Genomic DNA, 23,725 nt, shown 5'->3' on the forward strand with positions numbered 1-23,725 from the left:
TGTGTGTGTGTGTGTGTGTGTGTGTGTGTGTGTGTGTGTGTGTGTGTACTTGGTACAGCACAGCTGTGAAAGTCAGAAGACAATTTGAGGAGTTCTCTCTTTCTACCCTATGGGTCCTGGGGATTGAATTCATGTCATCAAGCTTGGTGGCAGGTGCCTTTATCTGCTGAGGATATCTCACCAGCAAAAATCAAGTCCTGATTAAGCATCATAGTTCAAGGCACATATTAGGATTCATCCAAAGTAAAAAACAAAACGTTCATTTATCTCAATCTATCTTTACATAATTTTTTATGAAATAAAAAATAAAACCCTTCTCAAGTCACAGAATCTTTTCTGATTTTGTATATTAGACTTAAGGTTCCTTAAAGATTATCTTTTCATTCCTAATGTCTTGGTTTCCACTTGTAAAAATGGGTAGAAGCAGAACATAATTATTGACATTCTTTCAAGTCTTCTTTAATTAATGCTACTTGTACTCACTTCACCAATACTTTGGGAATTTTTAAGGTATTTTTTTGAGCAGAATAAATTTACACTGAGCCCTCCCTTCTTTGTGTTCCATCTCTCTATTCTTTTCTGGGAGCTGCAATTCCCCACTTCTTAGAAAGAGGCTGTTCCTGCCTGGGAAGAGAGGCGGCTCAGAGGTTAGTGCGCCTGAGTGCTGGTGGTGCATGCTGTTAATCCCAAAACTCAGGAGGCAGAGGCAGGAGGACCTAAGGTTAATGCTAGCAGCACAATCATTATCATTTCCTACTGTCTTTGGAACAATTTGTCTTAAAGAAGACCCAATATGTATTGTCTTGTCTGAGACACTTTGGGCCACAGATAACAGAATACAATTATATTAGTTAGAATAAGGCTTCTGTGTACAATAGCAATTCCGTAGATAACACTGGCTTAAATAAGACACAGTTGATTTCTCTCTTATTAAGATCCAAAGGGGGGGGGGAAGATCCAAAGAAAAGTAGTCCCAGGAGTCTTATGGAGGTAGTACTTATGCAAATTCCACAGCTGCTTTTGTCCCTCAACAACGCTCTGTATAAACTCCTTAAAAGGATATGTCATTGCCCAAAAATGGCAGATCTAGACAAGTTCATATCCAGCCAAGGATATGACAAGAAACAGCATTTCTGTCCACTTTGACCTCTGGACGGGTAACTTTCTTGAAAGAGGTTGCAAGACTTTTACTTATATTCCCTCACTCAACCAAAAGTCAGTTGCCCATCTCCATCATGATGCAAAGGAGATTGGGAATATCTTTATTATGTTCATGTGGACACTTATAAAACTGTATGTTTCACAGGGCATGGTGACACACGCCTTTAATCCCAGCACTCTGGAAGCAGAGGCAGGTGGATCTTTGAGTTCGAGCCCAGCCTGGTCCACAGTGTGAGTTCCAGGACAGCCAGGACTGCACAAAAAAACCCTGTCTCGAAAAACCATAAACCAAAACAAAACAAAAAACTGTATGTTCCATTATTGAAGAGAGGAGGAAAAGTGCTATTAGGAGGTTACCAGCAATATTTTTCACTCTCTGGCTGGTTTTTTGAGACCAGGTCTTACTATTGAGTAACAATTTCCTCAAGGCTAAAACCTTCCATCTTGGAGGGAAACTTCTTAAGACATAGGATATTAAAGGGAGAGTTAAACAACAGGATATTTTAGAACAGGGTTTTTAGAAAGAGGTAAAACAACAGAATGTCCTAGGGCACTGGTTCTCAACTGTCCTAATGCTGTGACCCTTTAATACAGTTCCTCATGTTGTAGTGACCCCCAACCATAAAATCATTTTTGTTGATACTTCATAACTGTAATATTGCTACTGTTATGAATCATAATGTAAATATATGTGTTTTCTGGCATTCTTAGGTGACCCTGTGGAAACAAGGTGACCCTTGTTTGACCCTCAAAGGGGTCACAACCCACAGGTTCAGAACCACTGAGAGTTAAAGTACACCACCCCGCAGGCAAGCACCTTAAGACAGGAAGCAAACAACTCAAGATGGCGTCAGGAAATCCCTGAAAATGACGAGATTCAGTAGACCCCTCCCTCACCCAGAGTATATAAGACTGCTGAGCATCACTCTCAGACAAGCCAAGCTGCAAAGAAGACTCTGTTAGACAAGTCCAGCAGCCTGGAAGAGGCATGGGCTACCTCAGCTGCCGAGAGGAAACAAAGACCTGCCAGGCTGACTAGAGCCTCAGTCACCTGAAAAAGGACATTCTCCAACCTGCAGGTTGCTCAGTGTACCCCACATTGCCTGATTTTGTGAGCTGTCACCCATGCTGGGGTGGGCTTTGGTGATGCAGCTGTCTTGGAGTCATTTCTGCTCCTATAAGTAATCCCTCACCCATATTCCTAAAAGTAACCCAATACAACTTGTGGTTGACCAAGCTGGACTTTGGTGGAATCCACACATTGGTCCGTCGTTACTTCCCTATCCTGGGTGAATAGATATTTGTTGATATCTCCCCAGGACTAGTGTCACATAACACTCATGCAGCCCAGGGTGGCCTCAAATTTCCTATATAACCTAAAAACATGGCTTTGAACTCCAATTTCTCCTGTCTCCACCTCCCAGATACTGGGATTGAAGAATGCCAGCAACCTTTACTACACCAACTCAAAGAGGAATTAGCACCTCACACAAGAGGTACCCAGGCCAAGTTCAAGCAGGCTGTTAGCAATTTCACAGGGTCCTGCCTTTTCGCCAAGCCTCCTTCAGCATTGTAGCTCAATGCCAAGTGCAATGAAATTTAAACGGGAAGGCAACATTCTCCCTGTCTCCTTTTAATTTTATTTTGGTTTTAGTTTTTTACTTTGTTTTCATTTTTATTAATTTTGAGAGAAGGTCTCCCCATTTTTTTCCCTGGCAGGCCTGAAACCTGCCTCTCTAGTACAAGGATTATAGGAACTTGGTCCAGCCTTCTCTCCCTTTGTATATACACATCCCCTGTGTGTTAATGTATGTGTGAGTACACACGTGTGTGTGTGTGTGTGTGTGTGTGCTCATGTGGAGGTCAGAGGTCAATGTTGGGTGCTATTTTTTAATTACTTTCAATGTTATTTGTTTGTTTGTTTGTTTGTTTGTTTGAGATGGGGTCTCTCACGGAACCTGGAGCTCATAGATTTAGCTAGACTGGACAACAAGCCACGGGAAGTAACAGGTGTGTACTCTAACACCCATCTCTTTACATGGATGCCATAGGTCAAAGTCAGGTCCTCCTGACTGAACAGCAAGCACTTTACCACCTGAGTGAAGACCCTCCTAGAAGCCAGAACACTTCCCCTCTGGCATCCCTGGCTAGGCTACATCATCATCTCACCTCTAACATAATCACTGGCTAGAAAAACCTACCACGGTGATGGGCACAAAACAATCTCACCCAAGCTTTGGGGTCTAGAATTTGCACTAGTCTCTCCAAAAAGCGCTACACTGAGAAATTTAAATACTTGAACAAATGAGGGGATCTTTTAGGAAGCAGAACAGGGAAGGGATGTTGAATTGGCTTCTGACAGCATCTGCCATAATCTATATCCTAATCATCTCATTAAAGATAATGCAACTACTAGTCAGAAAATTGGACTCTGAGGGCACACTGCCACAATTACCTAGATAAGTCAGACCTGTTCAGATGCCCATCTCTCACAAATGTGAACACAGGTCCTGAACATGCAGCTTGGACAGACCTCAAGAAGGAGCCTGTTGCTGAATATTTATTAAATTCTATAGGGCTTTTCTATTACCCAGCTAGTTCCCCAGTAATTGAGACAGAGACCTACTGATTATTTCAGCAAGCCTTACACACAATATCTGGGCAGTACAATTTAAAATAATTCCTAAGGTAGTCTGGCTACCTCTCAGCTGCACTCCCCAAGTTACTTGCCAATCTTCACCCTATCTGAGCTGGATCTGCTCCATCAAGCTATGCCCTCTCTCTACATCTTTTTTCTTTCTCCTCTCTCCTTCCTTCCTCCATGCCTCATGGTCCCTACCTGAGACCCAAGCTCAGGAACTGAAGCTCTGCCTATTTCTCTTCTGCCCAATTACAGGCAGTCCAACCTCTTTATTAACCAATCAGTAATATCGGGGAGTAAAGTTCACACAGCATCTTTCTGCATTTGTGAAAACGTACTTGCCTGGACTGCAGCCAGATCTTGGAGGACAGCATTTCGCATTTGTATACATAGAACCAGACCAACCCCCAACAGGAGCTGCTCACCCCTCCTCTGCCCACGTGAGCTTCACTCCAGCTTAAATTTCCAACATTGTCACCTAAGTCAGCCCTTCACAAAAAATATGAGAGCATCGTCCTGAGGAAAAAAAATGTTTTAAACTAAAACTCGGAGTTGGGGAGCTGGCTCAGTAGTTAAGAGTACATTGCTGGAAGGGGAGGATGAATCCTACAAGTTGTCCTGTGACCTCCACCTATGCACCATGGTAATGCACACCCTCCTCCCACACATTCACACAAAATAAGTAAAAATACGTAATCAAAAACAAAACAAAACAGTACACTGCTCATGCAGAGGCCCTGGGCTCAGTTCCCAGCACCCTAACCAGGTGACTCATGATTCTGGGATGAGTTACTGCTCTCTGCTGGCCTCCAGGGGCCCCCACAGAAACATGATACTCAGAAACCCACAAAGGTACGCAGTCATGCACATAAATCCTAAAAATGAACCTGAAGCTCATTAAAGGCATCAACTCATCGATGAATATTTCAAAGGAAGTCACTGAGCCCTTCTCCGGCTGCCACTGACCGTGTAACAGTGAGTTCAGGAAAAGGTCTCTCTCTCTCTCTCTCTCCCTCCTTCCCTCCATGCCCCTCCTCGCACAGCCCAAACTGGCTTTCCTGACGCTCCTGCCATTACCTCCTGAGGGCTGGCATCACCTGTGTCCAGTGCTCATCACCATCCACAACAGAAGAGCAGTGCCCTTAAGCACCTGCTTCACTCTTTCCCCCACTCAGGTCATCACTGAGCCGTCTCACAGGCCCTAAGTAGGTCAGCAACAGTTTCCTTAACTACTTCCTGGTAGCAGGCCCATGTGTGCCCACCAAACCCATGCAGGGGCTGTGTCACACAGTTCTCGGCTGCTGCACTGTTTGTTTGGGTATTTTTTTCCATAACTCTCACACTCCTGTAAAGACATCTTATGTGAGGGAGGTCTGATTTGATCTCTTTTGTATTCTTTAAAAATTCAATAGTATTTTAAATTTTCTACATTTACTTATTCTTTGTAGAGGTGGCAGTATAATGTCAAAGTGAGGGTAATGGCTGAGGGACGTTCTATGCGAGCTGGCTTTCCCCTTCCACCACGTGAATCCTAGGAACTGAACTCAGGTCTTCAGGTTTTGCAGTAAGTGAGTTTATCTGATGAGCCATTTCGCCAGGCCTTCTTTTAACTTTTATATTACATTTATTTGTTTGTTTGTGGGGAGAGTATGTGTACCACAGGGTAAAGTTTAGGGGATAACTTGTGGAAGTCAGTTCTTCCCTTCAATGGAAGGATTCTAAGGATCCAAATCAGGGTCTCGAGGAGTGCCTTTACCCACTAAGCTAAGTCATCAACCCTCAGTTGTTGATTTTTAAAGGGAATAAGGTTATTGTTTCAACCTTCCTGATGCTTTTACCCTTCAATACAGCCCATCATGTTGTGGTGACCCCCAACCATGAAATTATTCGCTTCATAACTGCATTTTTGCTACTGTTATTAATCATAATATAAATATCTGATATGCCAGATATCTGATATACAACTCTCCAAGGGTTCATGACTCACAGGTTGGAGAACCACTGATCTAAAGTTTTAACAATGTCAATTTTTTGTTTTGTTTTTTGTTTTTTGTTTTTTTTGTTTTGTTTTAAATAAATGGCCCAAAAAGGGCTAGCAAGATGTCTCAGTGGGTAAAGCAGCTGTCCTTGTAAGCCTGGTGATCTGAGTTCACCAGGAAGCCCGTAGAGGTGAAAGGAGAGGATCGGCTCTATGCAGCTCTGACCTCTGCATGCATGTATTGGCACGCCTCACACATCGTACACACAATAATAGTAATAAGTAATTTAATGGCATAACGAATTAATAATTTTAACGGTATAAAAAGAGAAAAAATATCTTAAGCTGATCACTGATGCCCAGACTGAATGAGCCTCATTCCTGATTAAAGGAAAATAAAATACTTCTACACAAAAAGTAAAATAAATCACTAAAAGCTACTGAGTGACATCATACCTACAAGTCACTCTCTGCACTGCTTAGGATTAAAAATGTCTCATCACGGGAAGGTACTAGAAGTCCTCTACGCCATCCTAAAATTAATCCCTGTTAGGAAACATGAAGGTGTTGGTAATCTTCAAAACTGACACATTAGGCAATGAAATAATTCCTTAGCACACCTGGCATGGCTGTACCTGAAGAATGACTAAATTCTAACAAACAAAGTCTTGAGGCACAGAGTTTGGAGGCACACAATCCAAATGGTACTTGCTAAGTGACTGGCCTTAAAGTAAGCATGGTGAGAACATTAGCATTCTAGAAGCAGAGCTGCTTCAAACAGACACAAAGTTAGTTTGGCTTAAAATTTATGGACCAGTTATTCCGTGCTGTGGCAAAGCATATAAAGACCAAAGAAAGTCATTGCCTTGGCAGCAGCTTTCAAATCCATGTTTCACTGCGGCTACTTCATGGTGAGCAGATCATAAAACTGTATTTAAACCCGACCTTCAAACCTCCAATTGGTTTACTTACAATTAAATCAAAGCTTGGAGATATTTATGGGCTAAAGGATGGGCAAAGGGATAAATGCAGGGTTATGGTTTTATTCAGGGACCTGAAGCTTCAAAACCACCGGGAAATCAGAGCCCCGTGATCTTCATTTGCTCATGCAGGAACAATTCCCAGCACTGAGCATTTTTCCAAGGCTCTTTTCCCTTCTGGCGAGATTGGTGCTGTCACGTGAATCGGAGGCTCATTTTCCCTGGAGGTACTTTAACTCTTTTCTTCCCTCCCTACTACACACCCCGGGAAAGCCTTCTTCCAAATATAGAAACAAGAGAGAAAACTGGCCAAGGCTAGAAGATGTAATGTCTGCAGTTTTACTAACTTAAATAAATAATGTTCCTTGCATGGGTGTCACAGTGATTTTGTATGTGTAATAGTTATTTCAGAATAAAGAGGGTAACATTTTTTCTTTTTTGAGTATACTTGCACCATGACCTTGAGGTATGTGAACCTGGTGTGTAAGTGAGCTCATCTCCCACCTTGCCAGGGGTCCTGATACCTGTGGCTCCGTACCCATCAACTTGAGGCCCCTCTCCCTTATGCAGTGAAACATCTTCTGAACTCCTAAGCACAGTTTTGCTCATGGGCAAACGCAAGCGCCTTGTTAGTGTTCTGTGACATCTCTGAGGGCTGCATTGGGGAAAACAACAAATAGTAGAATTTCTAATAGTAAGGCGGGCTTAGTCTTAGCTAAATAAAACATCCATCTTTTCTTCTTTTCACAGAAGGCTGAGTCCCCCACAGAGAGCCGAGTGATTGAGTTTTACGTCCTGACCTTGTCAGAAGCAAGAATCTGGAAAATCAATTACAGCCCCTGCCCTTAACGTCCCTTCATATGGTATCCTTTAAAAATGTTCCGAAAACCTCTGACTGAGAACAAATATGGAATAAAGAAATTAATAAGTGCTCTCCGTTTAGGCATAACCTCAACGTCCAGAAAAACTTCGCTGTTTCTTTTAAAGAGTTTCGGTAAAATGTGGAGCTTAATACATACTTTTAAAGTTACTTGGGAAGCTGGGAATGGAACATACTAAAAGGCAAGATGGACGAATGTCAGTGGCTGAGGGCAAGATTGGGGTGCGTGGGGTAAGAGCCAAATACACCGAAGATGAGGAGGCAGGACTTCCTGCATTCGTTCGGGTTTGGTTTCTTCTGCCTGTCTCTCTCTACTGAGTCACTCCGTATCTCAAGAATCTCCTGAAAGGAAGAGCTTCTCCCCAACTACTACCATTGCAAAACACGCCAAGCTTCCCCTTCTGTTTCCCTCTCTCTCTGGGCAGGAAGGGAACCGTCCAACCTGAAAAGGTAAAGACTTCATCTGCCGGCAACTGGTGTGAAGTTCAGGGGAAGGTGTGGCCTGCGCTGCACTTTACAAAACCAGGCCAAGGTCACCCGGAGGGGAATTCTGATAGCCCGGGAATCCCCACCCACCCACCCAAGGAAACCTCTAAACTCGAGGGGATATCCCCAACAACCACGGCAGCCACTTTTAGAAACCACTCAGAGCCAAGGACTTCAAGATACGAGATGATTCCCAGCAGGGAAAGAACCAATCCAGGGGCGAGAGGGGCGCGCGCGTTGGGGGGTGGGGAGGGAAGATAACGCCAGAGCCCTCTCCAGCCACCCAGAGAGTACCTGCCTCTCCCACGCGTCCCGCATCATCCCATTCCTCGTCCCCACCCCACCCGAGCCGCGTGGGTGCGTGAAATAGGACGCGGGCTCCAGGAGGCGAGTGCGTATCTAGGGACCCAACGCTCGCGGGTGGCACCAGCTAGTAGCCCTCGCCCCCTCGGGGGACCGGTGAGCAGGTGACCAGGCTCGCCCCGGCTTTGCGCCACCCTGCAGCCCTGGCGGCCGTACCTCGGATGTAGGCGCACTTGCCCTCGTCCAGCTGGCTGGAGGCCGAGCCGCCCATGCTGCACCGGAGGCAGAGGACTGGACACACCGACTGCGCGCCTGCCGCTCGCCGCTGAAGGTGGCCGCGACGGGGAACTGGCTCCGTAATTAAAGGGCCAACTTCCTCGAGAGGCGTCGCCCGCCCGCCCGGGCGCCTCCTCCAGGTCCGCGCCCTCGGAAGATGTGTGGGCTGGACCAGGGGCTGTCTTCCCGCCCCTGCTGGGCTGTTGAGCCCTGGGGGCTGTCCAAGGAACTCCAGGGACTGTCCGAGGTGAAAGGACTTCCCTCCTTCTCCGGGCTGACTTTTCACCGGTTTGGGAACAGCCCAGACACCATCCTGAAGGGAGTGGAGAGAGTGGACCACTTCCAGGTGACTGTCTGCCCGCAGGAAGCTATCCCACCTGGTGGAGGTCAGGGGCCTGATTGCCTTCCTGTTCTCTATCCATCTGTCTGCAAAGCCACCTCTCCCACCCCACCCCACCCCACCCCACCCCCAGGCAATCCCCTTGCTGGGAAGGGGAACTATGGGGGTGGGGGAGACTGATGGGAAAGCGAAAGCAGGGGTGGGGGTGGTGAAAAATAAAGCCTAGAAAATACCTCGGCTAGGTCCCATATTCCCCCAAACCCTGAATCTGCCTAAGACTCAAGGAAGTCTGTCCTTGAGGTTCAAGTCTTCTTACTGTCTGGGAAATGGCCAATAGGAAAGGACATTGGTCCCTTCCCCACAACGGTCTGCAGCTTGGCAGCCTCAGGCACCGTCAGCCTGGGCAGAAGAGTCATAACTTAACCACACCTGAAGGGTACCACAAGGGCCCTCCGTACCTGCTTCTAAAGGTAGTTCACCAGGACTTTCACACGAGTATTTCTCACGGCCCCGCGCACCCTGCATATCAGTTCATCAGGAAGGCCTGTCAAGTCTAATTTCAAAATATGTCCAATGTCCAGCGAATTCTTCCATCCTCCGCCGCCCTCATTTCTCACGCAGAGCATTACAACAGCCTAATTGGTCTCCTTGCTTCAAAGAAAAAAGCCAAGGGTCTATTGTAGCCTCGGGGGGTAGGGCGGGGGCCTCCTCTCCTATCTCAACTACCAGCATTTTTGTCCTTGCTTGCCAGCTTCCAGCCCCTCTCACACTGTGTGTGGGAGGTGCCAAGGAGAACCACTTGTGTTAGGCTCTGGATGCCTCAGTCCATTCAAGTCAACCCTTAAACGCTAAGATCTCAGGGCTAGTGAGCAGAGTGCTGGCAGAGCACTCTGGAAGCACCGGGTCTGAGTCTCTGCACCTCACAAACAAAGCACGGGTGCAAGCCTGTAATTCCAGCACTCTGGGAGTTGGAGGCCAGCCTGGGCTGCAGGAAACCCTGTATCAAAAAAGGAGGGGGGGGGGGGGAAACAAAACAGAAAGAAAGAAAAGCTAGTATCTCAGAGTCTTCTCTTGAGCCCTCCCTAAACATCAGCCATATCTCTTTTCTCCTTGTTTTTCTGTTTCTATTCTTAACATATAATCCTGCCTCTACTTGTTCAGTTGTCTGTGTTTCTCCACTGGAACACTGAGGTAAGAGCTTTGTAGGGTGAGGGTGAGGCATTCTCTGTTGTTGATGCTGCTGTTCTCCTGGGATTTTTTTATTTTGTTTGTTTGTTTGTTTTTAATATTTGTTTTCTTGTTCTTCCTCCCCTCACTCTCTGTCTTCCCATCCTTACATTCCTCCCCCTCTCTCCCTCCCCACCCCTTCTTTCTCTCTGTTCTCCTCATTGATGCATCCCAAATGCCTATACTGGTGCCTGGCATACAGTGGGTGCTCAATACCTAGCCACTGAATAAGTAAATGGATGAAACAAAAGGTTTAAAGGGCCAGGCAGCGGTGGTGCACACCTTTAATCTTGCAGAGGCAGAGGATCTCTTAGTTTGCGGAATGAGTTCCAGGGCGGCCAGGGCTTCTCAGAAAAAACCCTGTCTCAAAACAACGGCAACAACAACCAACAAACACTTTCCCTCAGTGAAAGCTGTGGGCTCAGTGAGTATAGAGTGTTTCTGGGTAACCGCTCAATGATTTAAACCACTCAGTGTTCGACTCTTCTGTCAGAATTATTGCTGCTGGGGCTGAAGAGATGTCAGAAGTAAGAACACACTGGTTACTGGGGCAGAGGACCCAGGTTCAATTCTCAGCCTCCTCATGACAGCTCACACCCATTTATAACTCCAGTTCCAGGGAACCCAATGCTTTCTTCTGCCCTCCTCTGGCACCTCCTGCATGTGGTAGACAGACAGACCTGTAGACAAAACACCTATATACATAAAATAAAATCTTTTACTAATGCCTGTCTGGCTCTTGTAGTATGTTTTGTTTTGTTTTGTTTTTTTCTGAGTAGTACTAATTTCTTCCATTTCATAACTTGATCTAATTGCACCTCATAATTTCTGTTCCTGTTGTTGAGGAAAACAGATTTGGGTCTCCTGCCAAAAGTAATTTTAGTCTGTCACTCCTAGCATAGTTCGAGTTTGAGAAACAAGTGATTATTCTAATTTATCAATCTTCCCTCTTTTGAGCATCGACGTGTGGAAATATCTGTGTGGAGTAGAATGAACACGTTTATAACCTGGCAAATTCAGCTTCGAGATGCTGGCTGTCATGTGACCCAGTCAGGTTGCCTGACTCCCCTGTGGGATCAGCTGGTTTTCCTCACTGTGAGAAAAAACAAAAACAAACAAACAAACAAAAAAAAACACTGAGGATAATCGGCTTAAAGGAATTAGAGTTTATTTGGCCCACAGTTCAGAGGTTCTGATCAAAGCTGGGTGGGCACATTGCCTTCAAGCTCGTATCAGCACAATAGATCGTGAAGTGGTTCTGTTTTTTGTTTGTATCTATTTATTTGGTTTTTTTCTTTTCCTTACCCCACCCCACCCCTTGTTTTTTTGAGACAAAGTTCTGTTATGTAACCCAGCTGTCCTGGAACCCACAACCCTCCTGCCCTGCTTCCTTGATGCTAGCGTAGACCAGGAACCTGGCTCAACACTGTATGTATAACAGAAACATGTAGCAGGGTCTCTGGTCTTCTCACAACAGCTGGGAATGGGGAGTAGGAGGAGGATGCTAGAACCTCCTTCAAGAGCACACTTCCAATGGCCGAACTTCCCTTCACTGGACCCCACTTCCTAACAGGTCCACCACTATTTTAGACCTAGCAGCTAAGGTTTCAATACACGGACATGTGGGGAATGTCCTTATGTGGGTTTCTTCATCAGTTATTATGGACCATTGTCAAAAATCAAGTTTCCCCGGGTCTTGGAGCAGTTAATGTATTTCAAGGAGCATAGTAAGGGTACAGTGCTGGCCACTGGGGTTATTATCAGCGGGAGAAAGACTGGAAATGAAGGAAGTTTCTAGACTTTTAGTTGACCCTTCAAATCACTCATGCTACGTCAAGAAAGGAACAGATGTTTCCCCCCTCCACGGGCCCAAAAACCAAAGATTTTTCTCTCAATAGTTTAGAAGGAAAAAAAGAGAAGGAGTTCCATTCTTTTAATCTTTTTACACTTATTTATTTCCGGAGGAGAGCACATACAACACAGCAGTCATGTGGAGCACAGATGACTCGCCAGAGTTAGTTCTTTCCTGATCTACCATGTGACCCGAGGAACTGGACTCAGGTCATCCGGCTTGGCACCCTTACCCACTAAACCAGCTAACTGGCCCCCTGAATTCTTTTTTTTTTTCTAAATTGCAGCAATAGTATTTAATATTTGCAAATCCTTGTGAGCATTGTTTTATTAATTACACTCCAAAATGAGTCTCCAAGCAAGTCAATAACTTTATGAGCCCAATTCATACAATTCAAACCAGCTATTTAGAAATCTCCTGTGTAATGTTAGTTTCTGCCTACATCAACATATTTTGCTTTGAAATATTCGGGGCTTTTGTTTGGTTTTTGGTTTTTGGTTTGGTGGGGTGTGGGTAGAAACGGTTCCTCTGTGTAGTCTTGGCTGACCCGGAACTTACTCTGTAGACTAGGCTAGCCTTGAACTCAGAGATTCACCTGCCTTTGCCTTTTAAGTGCTGGGATTAAGGGCCCCCAAACTGAAATGTTCTTGATCAGAATCACAACCCAAAATGATTCACATATTCATTAAGATATAAGTCATATGCCATAAAATTCATTCACTAAGATTATCTTTTTAAAGAGAAAAATTTAATACATATTTAATACTCTTGGTTGGTTGGTTGGTTGGGTGTTTTGTTTTGTTTTGTTTTGTTTTTTGTGACAGGGTTTCTCTGTGTAGCCCTGGCCTCACTGGAGCTCACTCTGTAGACCAGGCTGGCCTTGAACTCAGAGATCCTCCTGCCTCTGCCTCTTAGTTAAAGTACTGTGACTAAAGGCACGAGCTATTGTCATCCAAACTATATCTAATGCTCTTAAAGCTTGTGTGCTTGGAGCCTTCCTTGCATGTCATAGAACCACGAACCCTGTATTTTCTGTGTTCCCATTCGAGATAGAGGGTTCTGCCTCTCAGATATTTAATTGCTAGCACAGCGGGGGCAATCATAGGCTTCTTTGTATTTCTTCAAGTACCTTGCTCTGCGGGGTGAAATTGGAGCTGGAACTCTGTAGTTGCATGATTGCTAAGAACATGAGGTGCTACATCAGTGATCCAATTTAATCTTCTCAAGCCCGCTGAAGGAAGTACTATTGTTATTACCATTTTTGCAGATGAGACTAGCAACAGTAACAAGTAACCTAGGTTACTTATAAAAGCAACAAAATCAAGATTTAGGACAAAAGAATCAGCACAGAGGTTAAAAAGATGAGCTGTGACTTCAGGTAACCCAGAACACAGGTGACCTTAGATACACTCCTGAAACTCCTTACTGTCATTAGATGACATAGACAATCAAAAGAAAGGATAAAGATCACCCAGTCACAAGCCAGCCTCAGTATATTTCTCTAAATGTAATTATTAGCTTCATGTAAACTCTTATAGATTTACAGATTATAAATGTATGTGCAGCTAAGATTTATAATCATGTATAATTTATGATAGTTATTTATCGAAGTGAAATGGTGTCTTAGTCATAATTTTTGTTTGTTTGTTTGCTTGCTTTTGAGACAGGGTTTCTCTGTGTAGCCCTGGCTGTCCTGGACTCTCTTTGTAGACCAGGCTGGCCTCAAACTCACAGAGATCCGTCTGTCTCTGCCTCCCCAAGTGTTGGGATTATAAGCCTCTGGCACCATGCCCAGCTTGATCTGTCATAATTTTACCAGGAATATTTCTACTGAAATCAATATCTAGCTCAGTGGTGTTTCACTATATAAATGGAGCTTAATTCAGCCACTCAGCAGCAATATGTGTGCCTCAGTCACCTTACAGATTTCCACAGTATTTATTTATTATTATTATTATTATTATTTTATCAGCCATTAGTCTTTTCAATATTTATCAACTTGGACATCCCAATAAGGATGATATTCTGTTGTCCGAATTTGAAATTTCTAGCAAAGAGGCTTGAATTCTTTTTCCCTGGGCTTCTCTAGCCATCCATGGTCCTTCCTGTGATTTGGAAGGCCTGACGTTAGTATGAAGACATTAATCCTCTTGCTGAAACACTGCCAATGAGACACCTTCTTAGCGAAACATATTCACCAGGATTTTTGCTGAATTTTCTCTTTTGAACATTGAGCTCACCATAGTCAGACAGTCAATCCATTATGGTTTCTGATGTTGTGTTTTTAAAGGTTCTGTTTGTGTGTATCTGTGTGTTATGTGTTTCTCATGTTTTGCTTTGTTTATTATTATTATTTATTTTACTTGCTTGTTTGTTTCTAAAGGGAAAGAAACGCCGGGTGCGGTAGAGCACACTTATAATCCTACCACTCAGGGAAGCAGAGACAGGCAGATCTCTGTGAATTCAAGGCCAGCCTGGTCTACAAAGCAAGTCCAAGACAGCCAAAGCTACATACAGAAACCCTTTCTTGGAATGAATGAATGAATGAATGATAGGTAGGTAGATAGATAGATAGATAGATAGGTAGATAGATAGATAAAATAAAGAGAGAGAAACGAGTTGTATAGTTGGATGAATAGGAAGGAGGAGAGTATCTAGGAGGAGATGAGGGAGATAACACTAAAATTAAAAGGTATTGTATGAAAATAATTTATTTTCAATTAAAAAAGAAAGAAGTATATGCTATGCCCAACACTGACCCGCCGCTGACTCTACAGCCACCTGCCATGGTTTACCCTGACCTGTAGTGTTGAAACTGATCTTCCACACAGCATAACTCCAGATTACAAAGGCTGATATTTCAGACCTTTAAACTGAAGGCATATGAAAATTAAATATCATATATAAGGCATTTACATATCATGATAGCATGCATTCTTTAATTGAAGCTAGAGTGATAATATTCATGAAAAGGTACTCTGGCTTTTTTTTTTTTTTTTTTAATCAATGTTGGTTCTTTCTCTTCATGTATTTATTGCAGTACCTATGTGGCCAATTTCTAAGACCAAAGGAGCAGGAGGAGGAGGAGGAGGAGGAGGAGGAGGAGGAGGAAAAAAGTAAATCTGTCTTTAAAAATTATTTGTTACCATTGTGTGTACATGTGTGTGTGTGTACGCTGGAGTACGGCCATGGTGTGTGTGTATGTGCGCTACTGCCACAGACTTTGCTGGGAGGTCAGTGGACAGCTTAGCGCAATGGGTTCTCGCCTTCGCCTTGATGTGGGGCCCAAGGGTTGAACTCAGATCTCCAGGCTTTCATGACAGGTGCCTTACCCACTAAACCATCTCACCGGGCCCTATATTTTAATTTTATGTATATATATATATAATATATATATTATATGCATATATATATATGCATATATATATATATATATATGCAGCTGTTTTCACAATACAATCTGAAAAGCTAAGCTGACTAAAATATGTTCCAAAGGATATACAAGTAGAAGGGAGCCAGCCTCTTGTGGATGAGTCTACAGATGGGACTCAGCTGTCACTCCCAGAGCATGTGAAGTCTGGGCTTTAGAAAGAAATCAGTATCAGTTTTTCTTTTTCCTTTTTTTTTTTCCTTTTTTTAATGGGTGAGTGGCGGCATACACTTTTAACCCTTCACTCAGGAGGCAGAGGCAGGTGGATCTCTGAGAATTGAAGGCCAACCTAGTCAACATAGTGAGGTCTGAGCCAGCCATAGTGAAACCTTGTCTCAAAAACAAACGAACAAAAGACAGTTTTGTTTTGTTTTTTTCAGTGACGGAACATTCGTTCAACGTGTTTTTCAGGTGGTAAATAGTCTTAGGGCTAGAGATAGCTGACTATAGAACCAGAGACATTTAAAGGTGCCTAATACATCTTCAAACGCGACAAAAAGTAGCACAGATCCCTCTGGGAAAGCTATAGCCATGTTGCTGCCAGAGATGGCCAGATTCTACTGCAGGCCAAGCTCTATCCTGTTTTGTCCTTTGGGGGGGAAGGGAGGGGAAAGCTGTTGAGTTTAGTGCATAAAGGGGAGAGCGCCACCTGCCGGGCTTCCGGAGATACTCTGTGCTTGGGTGGGGCAAGAAGAAACTCCAACCCCTGTCATAAAGGTTTCAACCTAGCCTGCAACCAGCCAGAGCGGTTTAACAGTCATTTGACACTACCATGGATTTCCTCCAAACGTTTTTCTCAGTTCACAAATAAATTACTGTCTAGAAGGACGTTTCCCGGAGGTCCAGTCCATTATTTAATAGTGCAAGCTTGTACTCACTGTGCGCAACATACATTTTAATATTAATTGTAATTGTAAGGAACAGACTCCCGTGCTCCTTATAATACAACTCGCCCGCGCATTAATTCTCCTGGTCAGGTGCCAGTCGTGGCTTGCCAGGTTTCTGATGTGATTAAATGGAGAACTAGAAGAAGCAATGGTAGGGGAACCCCAAGGGCCCTTAGGATTCAGAGGGACTGGCTCTGTGAAGCGGAGCGGGGTGTTACAGCGCTGGCACCGCGCAGAAGTTCTCTGAGCAGTGAGTGAGTGCTACCTGTAGACCACGTTCACCCAGCATGCCACCCGAACACTTCTGAACATTCACACTGATGCATGGTGTGAGGGGTGGGGAAGAGATGCCCAGATATTTATGACGTCTGTGCAGAAAGAATGTGGCCATTCCTCGTTGTCAAGACTACATATGCCTGACTAGAACTGCCTTCACCCACACCTCTTTAAATTCTTCCTCCTGTCTTGGTAGTCATATCACTTATTTCTCTTAGTCTACGCATGATAACACTATCATATCAAATAGAATTCTATTTAATCAGATTGTTTTCCACTTAAAATTTATCTAAGACCAGCTCACTGCCAGAATAGCATTTGAAAAGAGGAAGAATGGATGAGTAAACTCCGAGTATTTACCTAAGGATATCATGGTAATCTCTTCCTAACCCAGGCCAACCACAATCTTGCCCGTTACAGTTGCTAGTAAGGAAGACTGGCATCCCCTGAGGTTGCTAAGCTGGTGCGATATGAATCTTGAGCTGCCAAATGGGTATTTGTCAACCAGAGGGAGAGCCACTGGTTGAAAGAAAAGAATGTCCTGATGGCATCTCATCAGTTTCACCCCAGCCAATCCAGTTCTACAAAATGATAAATCTGTCAGAGTTTTTGTTTGTTGTTGGTGGTCTCTTTGCTTTTGTTGTTGTTTTACTTTGATTAAGCTAGTTTGAAGTGGATTTCTCTCTTCTTTCCCATTCTCATGCATTTTGATGAATGTATGGCTTAAACGATGCTTATTTGCAAGATAAAATCACTATACAACTGTATTGTACCTTTATATATGGTTAGTTAAAACAAATATAAGTGGACATCATTTTCTATGACTGACTAACAGCATGTGGCACCAAGGGTCAGTTCTCACAGTATATGGCCAATTTATTTTTCTTAGTGATTTGTCATTCTTTATAGTCCATTTGGAAAGTGATTTTCTTTCATCCAAGACATTTGATTGATTATCGACCACATTATACACCAGTTCTAGCTTAGATTTAAAGATAGCTGGCTCAAATGTTGGCAAGAGACTCAAAGTCCTTCTACAAATCATGAGCTGTACACACACACACACACACACACACACACACACACACACACTTTCCAACTTGCTCTTTCTAACTTGACTCCTTTCTAAAACTGTAACTTTTAGCTTCAGTCACAATACAATTACACAAGGAGAGACACGGCAGGGTTTGAGCTAAATCAGACTGGTAGAATCTCTGACGCCTTCATGGCTATGCTTTACATGGTATTATAAAGTTAGAGCAATATAAGTCACATAGCTTACTCCCGGAATTGTTGGAGATTACAGCTATAAGAGCTATAATAAGTTTCATTCAGAGGGTGCTGGAGTGGAAGAGCTAAGGAAAGTTTCCATAAGCATTAGTAGAAGCCCTGCTAAAGACCAAGAAAGATCCACCTCCCAAGTTGCCTTGTTTCATTGCTGCTAATGGCATCATTGTTTCTGTTTGCTTGTTCTCTCTGCTGAAACACATGTGCCATTATCTTAGCAACTCTTAATAACACTAGGCCTTTGTTCAGCACTCAGTAAAGGTTTGCTGAGTGTGTGATTGTTTCACACTATATTCAGACTGGATACAACACTTTGTTGTTCCAGTTGTTTATTTGTTGTTTATCTGTTGTTGCTCCAGATTCCAAGATAGAAGGAAGATATGGTCACTCTCTTTTCCCCAAACTGTGTTATCCTAATATTGAAAAAAATCGAGACAAGAAGAAGTGAAGTAAGATGGGCGAGGTGGTGCACACCTGTAATCCTAGCACTCGGGGAGGCAGAGAGGCAGGAGGATTTCGTGAGTTCAAGGCCGGCCTGGTCTACAAAGCGAGTCCAGGACAGCCAGGGCTACACAGAGAAACCCTGTCTTGGGTAAAAATAAATAAATAAAATAAATAAAAAGTGAAGTGACTGCCCAAAACCAAGCTAGAGCTAACAAGTCAGTCCTTTTGAGGTGGGGGAGGGCACTGTTTCAGATAACAGAAACAACAGAACAAAACCCTGCCTTCAAAGAGCCTATAGGCTAATGACAAGAAACAGGTAACTGGGCAAACTGTGAAAACACTAACACGGAATGCTGGGCTGAGGACTCCTGGAAGATGGAGGAGATGGAAGAGAGACAAGTGATTTTACTAGATTCTACAGCCTGGAGCTGCTCTAGAGACTGATAGCAGACACCGTACATAGATATGGAAGAGAGGCATTTGAAACACAAGCCTAGGACTTGGAGGTGGCTCAGTGCTTGAAGCTCTTGTCACAGAAGTGCCGAGGTTCAGATCTCCAGAGCCATGTAGGAGCAGAGCAGCCATGGTGGCCATTGGTCAGTCATCCCAGCACTCAGGAGGCAGAGAATCTCCAAGGTAAGCTGGCTTTCGAGATTCTCTGGAATTGGGCACCTGGGGTTCAGTGAGAGACCCTGCCTCAAAAAAAAAAAAAAAAAAAAAAAAAAGGTGGGGATAGATGGAGAAAGACACCAGATATGGACTTCCGACCTCTTCATGCATGCACACACCTGTGTATACATGCACCTATGTACATGCAAAATACAATGCATTTGAACACACACACACACCATAAATGATGACAAGGATGAGTGCAGAAGTGAGACGGGAACAAAGTCTGACATGTTTAACAAAAAGAAAACCTTCCAAAGTGCTTCCGCTTGAATGAAGAGGGCAAAACAGAAACGAGGGCAGATGACGCAATACCACAGCCTGACACAGACCTTCTGTGGTCTGGAAAAGGAGCTAGCTTTTATTACAGAATGTTTTGAGGCAGAGCCGGAGATGCGGTTCAGTTGGTGGATGCTGGCTTAGCATGCACCAAGCCTTGGCTCAATCCCCAGAACCACATTCGAGGTGTGTGGTAGTGCACACCTGTGGTCCCCATAATCCCAGACCTGAGAAGGGGGAGGCAGCGGGAGGCAGGGGACCAGAAGGTCAAGATTATTCTCAGCTATTAACAAGCTGTCGTCTGCCCTGGGATCTATAAGACATCTAAAAATAAACGAGTTCATTAAAAATATTGGGGGGGGGGTGGCTAGAGAAATGGCTCAGTGGTTAAAAGCACTGGCTGTTCTTAAGGAGGGCCTGGGTTCGATTCCCAGCACCTACATGGCAGCTCACAACCATCTGTAACTCCAGTTATAGGGGACCTGGCACCCTCACACAGGCATGCATGCACTAATGCACATAAAAATTATTAGCCAGCCTCGGTGGTGCACGCCTGTAATCGCAGCACTCGGGGAGGCAGAGGCAGGAGGATCTCTGTGAGTTCGAGGCCAGCCTGGTCTACAAAGGGAGTTCAGGACAGGCAAGGCTACGCAAGGAAACCCTGTCTGAAAAAAAAAAATATTTTGAGGAGAGGAGCCATATAATTTGATTTCATTGTATTTTGTTGTTGTTTTTGCAGCGATGGAGAGCAAGCCAAGGCTTTCGACATGCTGAACAAATGTATCACTGCCATTGAAATACACCTCTGGCCTTTCGTTGTCGCTTTAAAAAAAATCACCGACTACTGTGTGGAGAACAGAACGGGAATGAAGGGAGAGATGTGCTCTGAGAATGTGGTTAGTAGAAAACAGAAGGCATGTGATTCACAGAAGGGAAAACTGCTTTCAGAGGAAGAGCCAGCCAGGAAGCTCTACAGCTGTTGAGCCAGCACGGCATGCTGGGCAGAGAAGCCAAGCAGTCTCTGGCAGTCCTGGGACTCTGGCTGCCTGGAGGAGAGCATGGGCAAGAAGACAGTCATTAGCAAACTGAAAGAGAGTCCCCAGGGGGAGGGGCAGTGTGTATGAGAGGGAGCTGCTCGAAGGAAGACAGGGAAGGTCAAGGCAGGACGAATGTGATAGAATAGACGCCCTACCTAATTCACCGTTTTAAGCGTTGTTAAGTGTACGAGTCGCCGTATTTCGACCATCGTTACTATTCTTCTTTTCCCCCAGTGACTCAAACAGAAATCCTGTCCTCACTAAGCAGGAGCCCGCTATTCCTTCCTCTCCTCAACTGCTGCTGTAACTTCCGGGCTACTTTCTGTCACTGTGATTCTGCCATCTGGGCTCAGAGGTGGAATGGTTCTCGTTTTTTTTTTTTTTTTTTTTGTTTTCTTTTCTTTTTTTTTAATTTAATTTAATTTTTTTTCTTATCAGTTACATTTTATTAACTCTGTATCCCAACCATGTCCCGCTCCCTCATTCCCTCCCAATCCCACCCTCCCTCCCTCATCTCCACCCTGCCCATTTCCAAGTCCACTGATAGGGGGGACCTCCTCCCCATTCATCCGATCCTGTTTTATCAGGTATCTTTAGGACTGGCTGCAAAGCCCTCCTCTGTGGCCTAACAGGACTGCTCTTCCCTTGGGGGGTGGGGAGATCAAAGAGCCAGTCATTGAGTTCCTGTTAGAAATAGTCTTTTTTCTCTTCACTATGGGAAACCAATTGGTTATTGAGCTACCACAGGCTACATCTGAGCAGAGGTTCTAGGTTATATCCATACATGGTCCTTGGTTGAATGACAGTCTCTGAGAAGACCCTGTGCCCAGATATATTTGGTCCTTGTGGAGCTCCTATCCTTTCCCCATCAGACTAACTCCCCTTCTTTCATATGATTCCCTGTACTCTCCCGAAGGTTTGGTCATGAGTCTTTGTATCTGCTTTGAAAACACTGCTAGTTAGAGTCTTTCAGGTGCGCTCAGTAGACTCCTGTCATACATTCAATTCACATCCCATCTGTCTTTCTAAACGAGGATTGATCATCTTACCCCATGTCCGCTCTCTTGATTATCTTTTTTAGGTGTATAGATTTCATTATGTTTGTCATATCTTATAGGTCTATATAAGTGAGTATAGAACGTGTTCGTTTTTGTTTCTTTACTGAAGTTTTGCTTCTTTACTGAAGTTTTTTTTTTTATCTTTATAGAGTCACTTCCAGTTTTTATCTTTATCACAAGAAAATATTTTAATCCAAAATTTCATCAGTCAAATACAATGGTGAAAAGTAAAAATAATCAAATGGTAATATTAAATGACAGCAGCACATTGTTATATTTTATTATATGTTGAAAAACTGAACAAATTACTTCTAATGTTTTGATGTTCTTCTATTATACTGACCAAAAAAACATTTTGAAACTATCTCCAAAATTATCTGCTATTTAAACAAATATTGTTAGCCATATTCAAATTAGCAGAGTCCTCTTTCAGTTTAAGCAGGGCTAGGCAATTTAGGAGAGAAGGATGAAGAAAAGAACATGTATATAATTTTTAATTTACAGTTTTTTTCTATAATGTGCCAAACATTTGATCCTCAAAAGAAATATTACACACTTCATACTAATGTCTACCTTAAAGCCCCTTTTAAATTTAGAAGAAGTTACAGTTTGTTATATGTTTTCTGTAGCAATTACAGCACAGCAGTAACAGGAGCATTTTCAGCCGGTATAGGCACTTTCCTTGTGCAGAGTATCAGTAATCACTGTAAACCCCTGCTTCAGGAACTCTATTTTTTGGACTAGGGAGTTTTCAATAATCTTGGCTTCTTTGGAGAGTCCGTCTAGCTCGTCGACGTAAGATGCCTCTATTGCTGCTCTCTCCCTTGAAATCTTTGTATATGTAGACAACATCAGATTAATTTCCTTACTCATATCGCTCCTATTCTTCTCCAGGGCTTCCTCTTTATAAAAGAGTCCAGAAATCTCAGAGAAAGATGAATCTGATTTTCAGGAGAGGGTACCTGTAGACTATCAGGCACCTGACGCTCCATATCTCTTAACTTCTTGCAGTTTCTAGAGTCGGGTTTTACAAAGTGGTTTAGCCATCATACTCCTGCCCCACTAGCGATTCGAGATTCGGCCTCGACCTGCCTCCTCAGAGCGGAGCGAGGGTGAAGGCTTCGTGCCACTCTGCGCAGGCGCCAAGTGCGCAGCTCCCCTTTACTTAAATTTTCATTATGTGTATGTCTGTGGGTATGTGTGCCTGAGTGTGGGTGCTGGCAAAGAGGAGGGTGTTAGATCCCCTGGATCTGCAGTTATAGGTGGGTGTGAGCTCCCTAACATGGGTGCCAGGAACAGAACTCAGGTCCTCTGCAGGAACGATACATGCTGTTAACCACTGAGCCATCTTACCAGCCCCACCTTTTCTATCACATTATTTCACTGATCACAATGCCTTCAAGTTTCAAATCTAGCATGTGTCAGAATGTCAGTCCTTTTTATATATTGAGCCATTTTGTTTTTTAGTTTGTTTTGCTTTAACACAGGGTCGCATGTAGCCCAGGCTGGCCTCAAATCTGTTACGAGGATGGCTTTGAACTTCCGATCCTCCTGGGTGCTGTTGTTACAGGTTTGTGCCCCACACCTGATTTTGTGTGGTGCTAGGGGACTGAACCCAGGTCTTCATCCATGCTAGAAAAGCACTTTACCAGCTAAACTCCATTTCAAGCTACATTGTATCTTTTGTGATCAGGAAATTGAAGCAAAAAGGATATCAATTGTGGATACATCAAGATGAAACCCAAAGTTCTAGCCACAGGGTTTGCTGGAGAAGGAAGTGATGGTATTAGAGCGTTCTCAGGAACTTCAAAAAGAACTCAAGGAATTAGTCTATCTAAAAGGAAGGAAAGAAGGAAGGAAGGAAGCCTAATGAACAGGGAGGCTGGACCTGGCAGCTAACTTCAGGGGCAGAGAAGTTTAAGGCGCACTCAGGTGTTGTGGAGTTAGAAATCTCTGAGGAGCAGATAGAAAGCTTCATTCACACTGATCAGAAGGTCTGGTGGGCATTGCCTGAGCAGTTGAGGGAGCTGTAGGGTGTATGTATAGGACCCGTATGTATAAATGGTCTCTTGTTTCTTTCCTGTCTAAAGAAGAACAGATAGGAAAGGCGCTTGGAGAACTGGTCCTAAGCAAGGGAAGACAGAGAAGCTGAAAGGCAGGATCAAGCCCTCATGACAGAGGAACATTCAGATGGAAGGAGAGAAGCCCCTGATTGGGTAAAAAACTAGGTGCAA

At 43.9% G+C, this 23,725-nt stretch overlaps 1 protein-coding gene and 1 pseudogene across 1 annotated transcript in view; both read right to left on the minus strand.

The window, feature by feature from the left end:
- Niban1 (niban apoptosis regulator 1) overlaps positions 1–8,838 on the minus strand; it is a 146,116-nt gene extending 137,278 nt beyond the window's left edge. Inside the window, exon 1 of the mRNA XM_055624570.1 lies at positions 8,646–8,838. Coding sequence (XP_055480545.1) covers positions 8,646–8,700 — 55 coding nt within the window. The 5' untranslated portion in view covers positions 8,701–8,838. The remainder of the gene's footprint in view (positions 1–8,645) is intronic.
- Positions 8,839–22,151: 13,313 nt separating this feature from the next.
- Positions 22,152–22,534, minus strand: LOC129689276 (testis-expressed protein 12-like; annotated as a pseudogene).
- Positions 22,535–23,725: the final 1,191 nt, after the last annotated feature.

This window comes from Psammomys obesus, unplaced genomic scaffold, assembly GCF_907164565.1.
Source record: "Psammomys obesus unplaced genomic scaffold, mPsaObe1.curated_primary_1811, whole genome shotgun sequence".
Taxonomy (NCBI): Eukaryota; Metazoa; Chordata; class Mammalia; order Rodentia; family Muridae; genus Psammomys; species Psammomys obesus.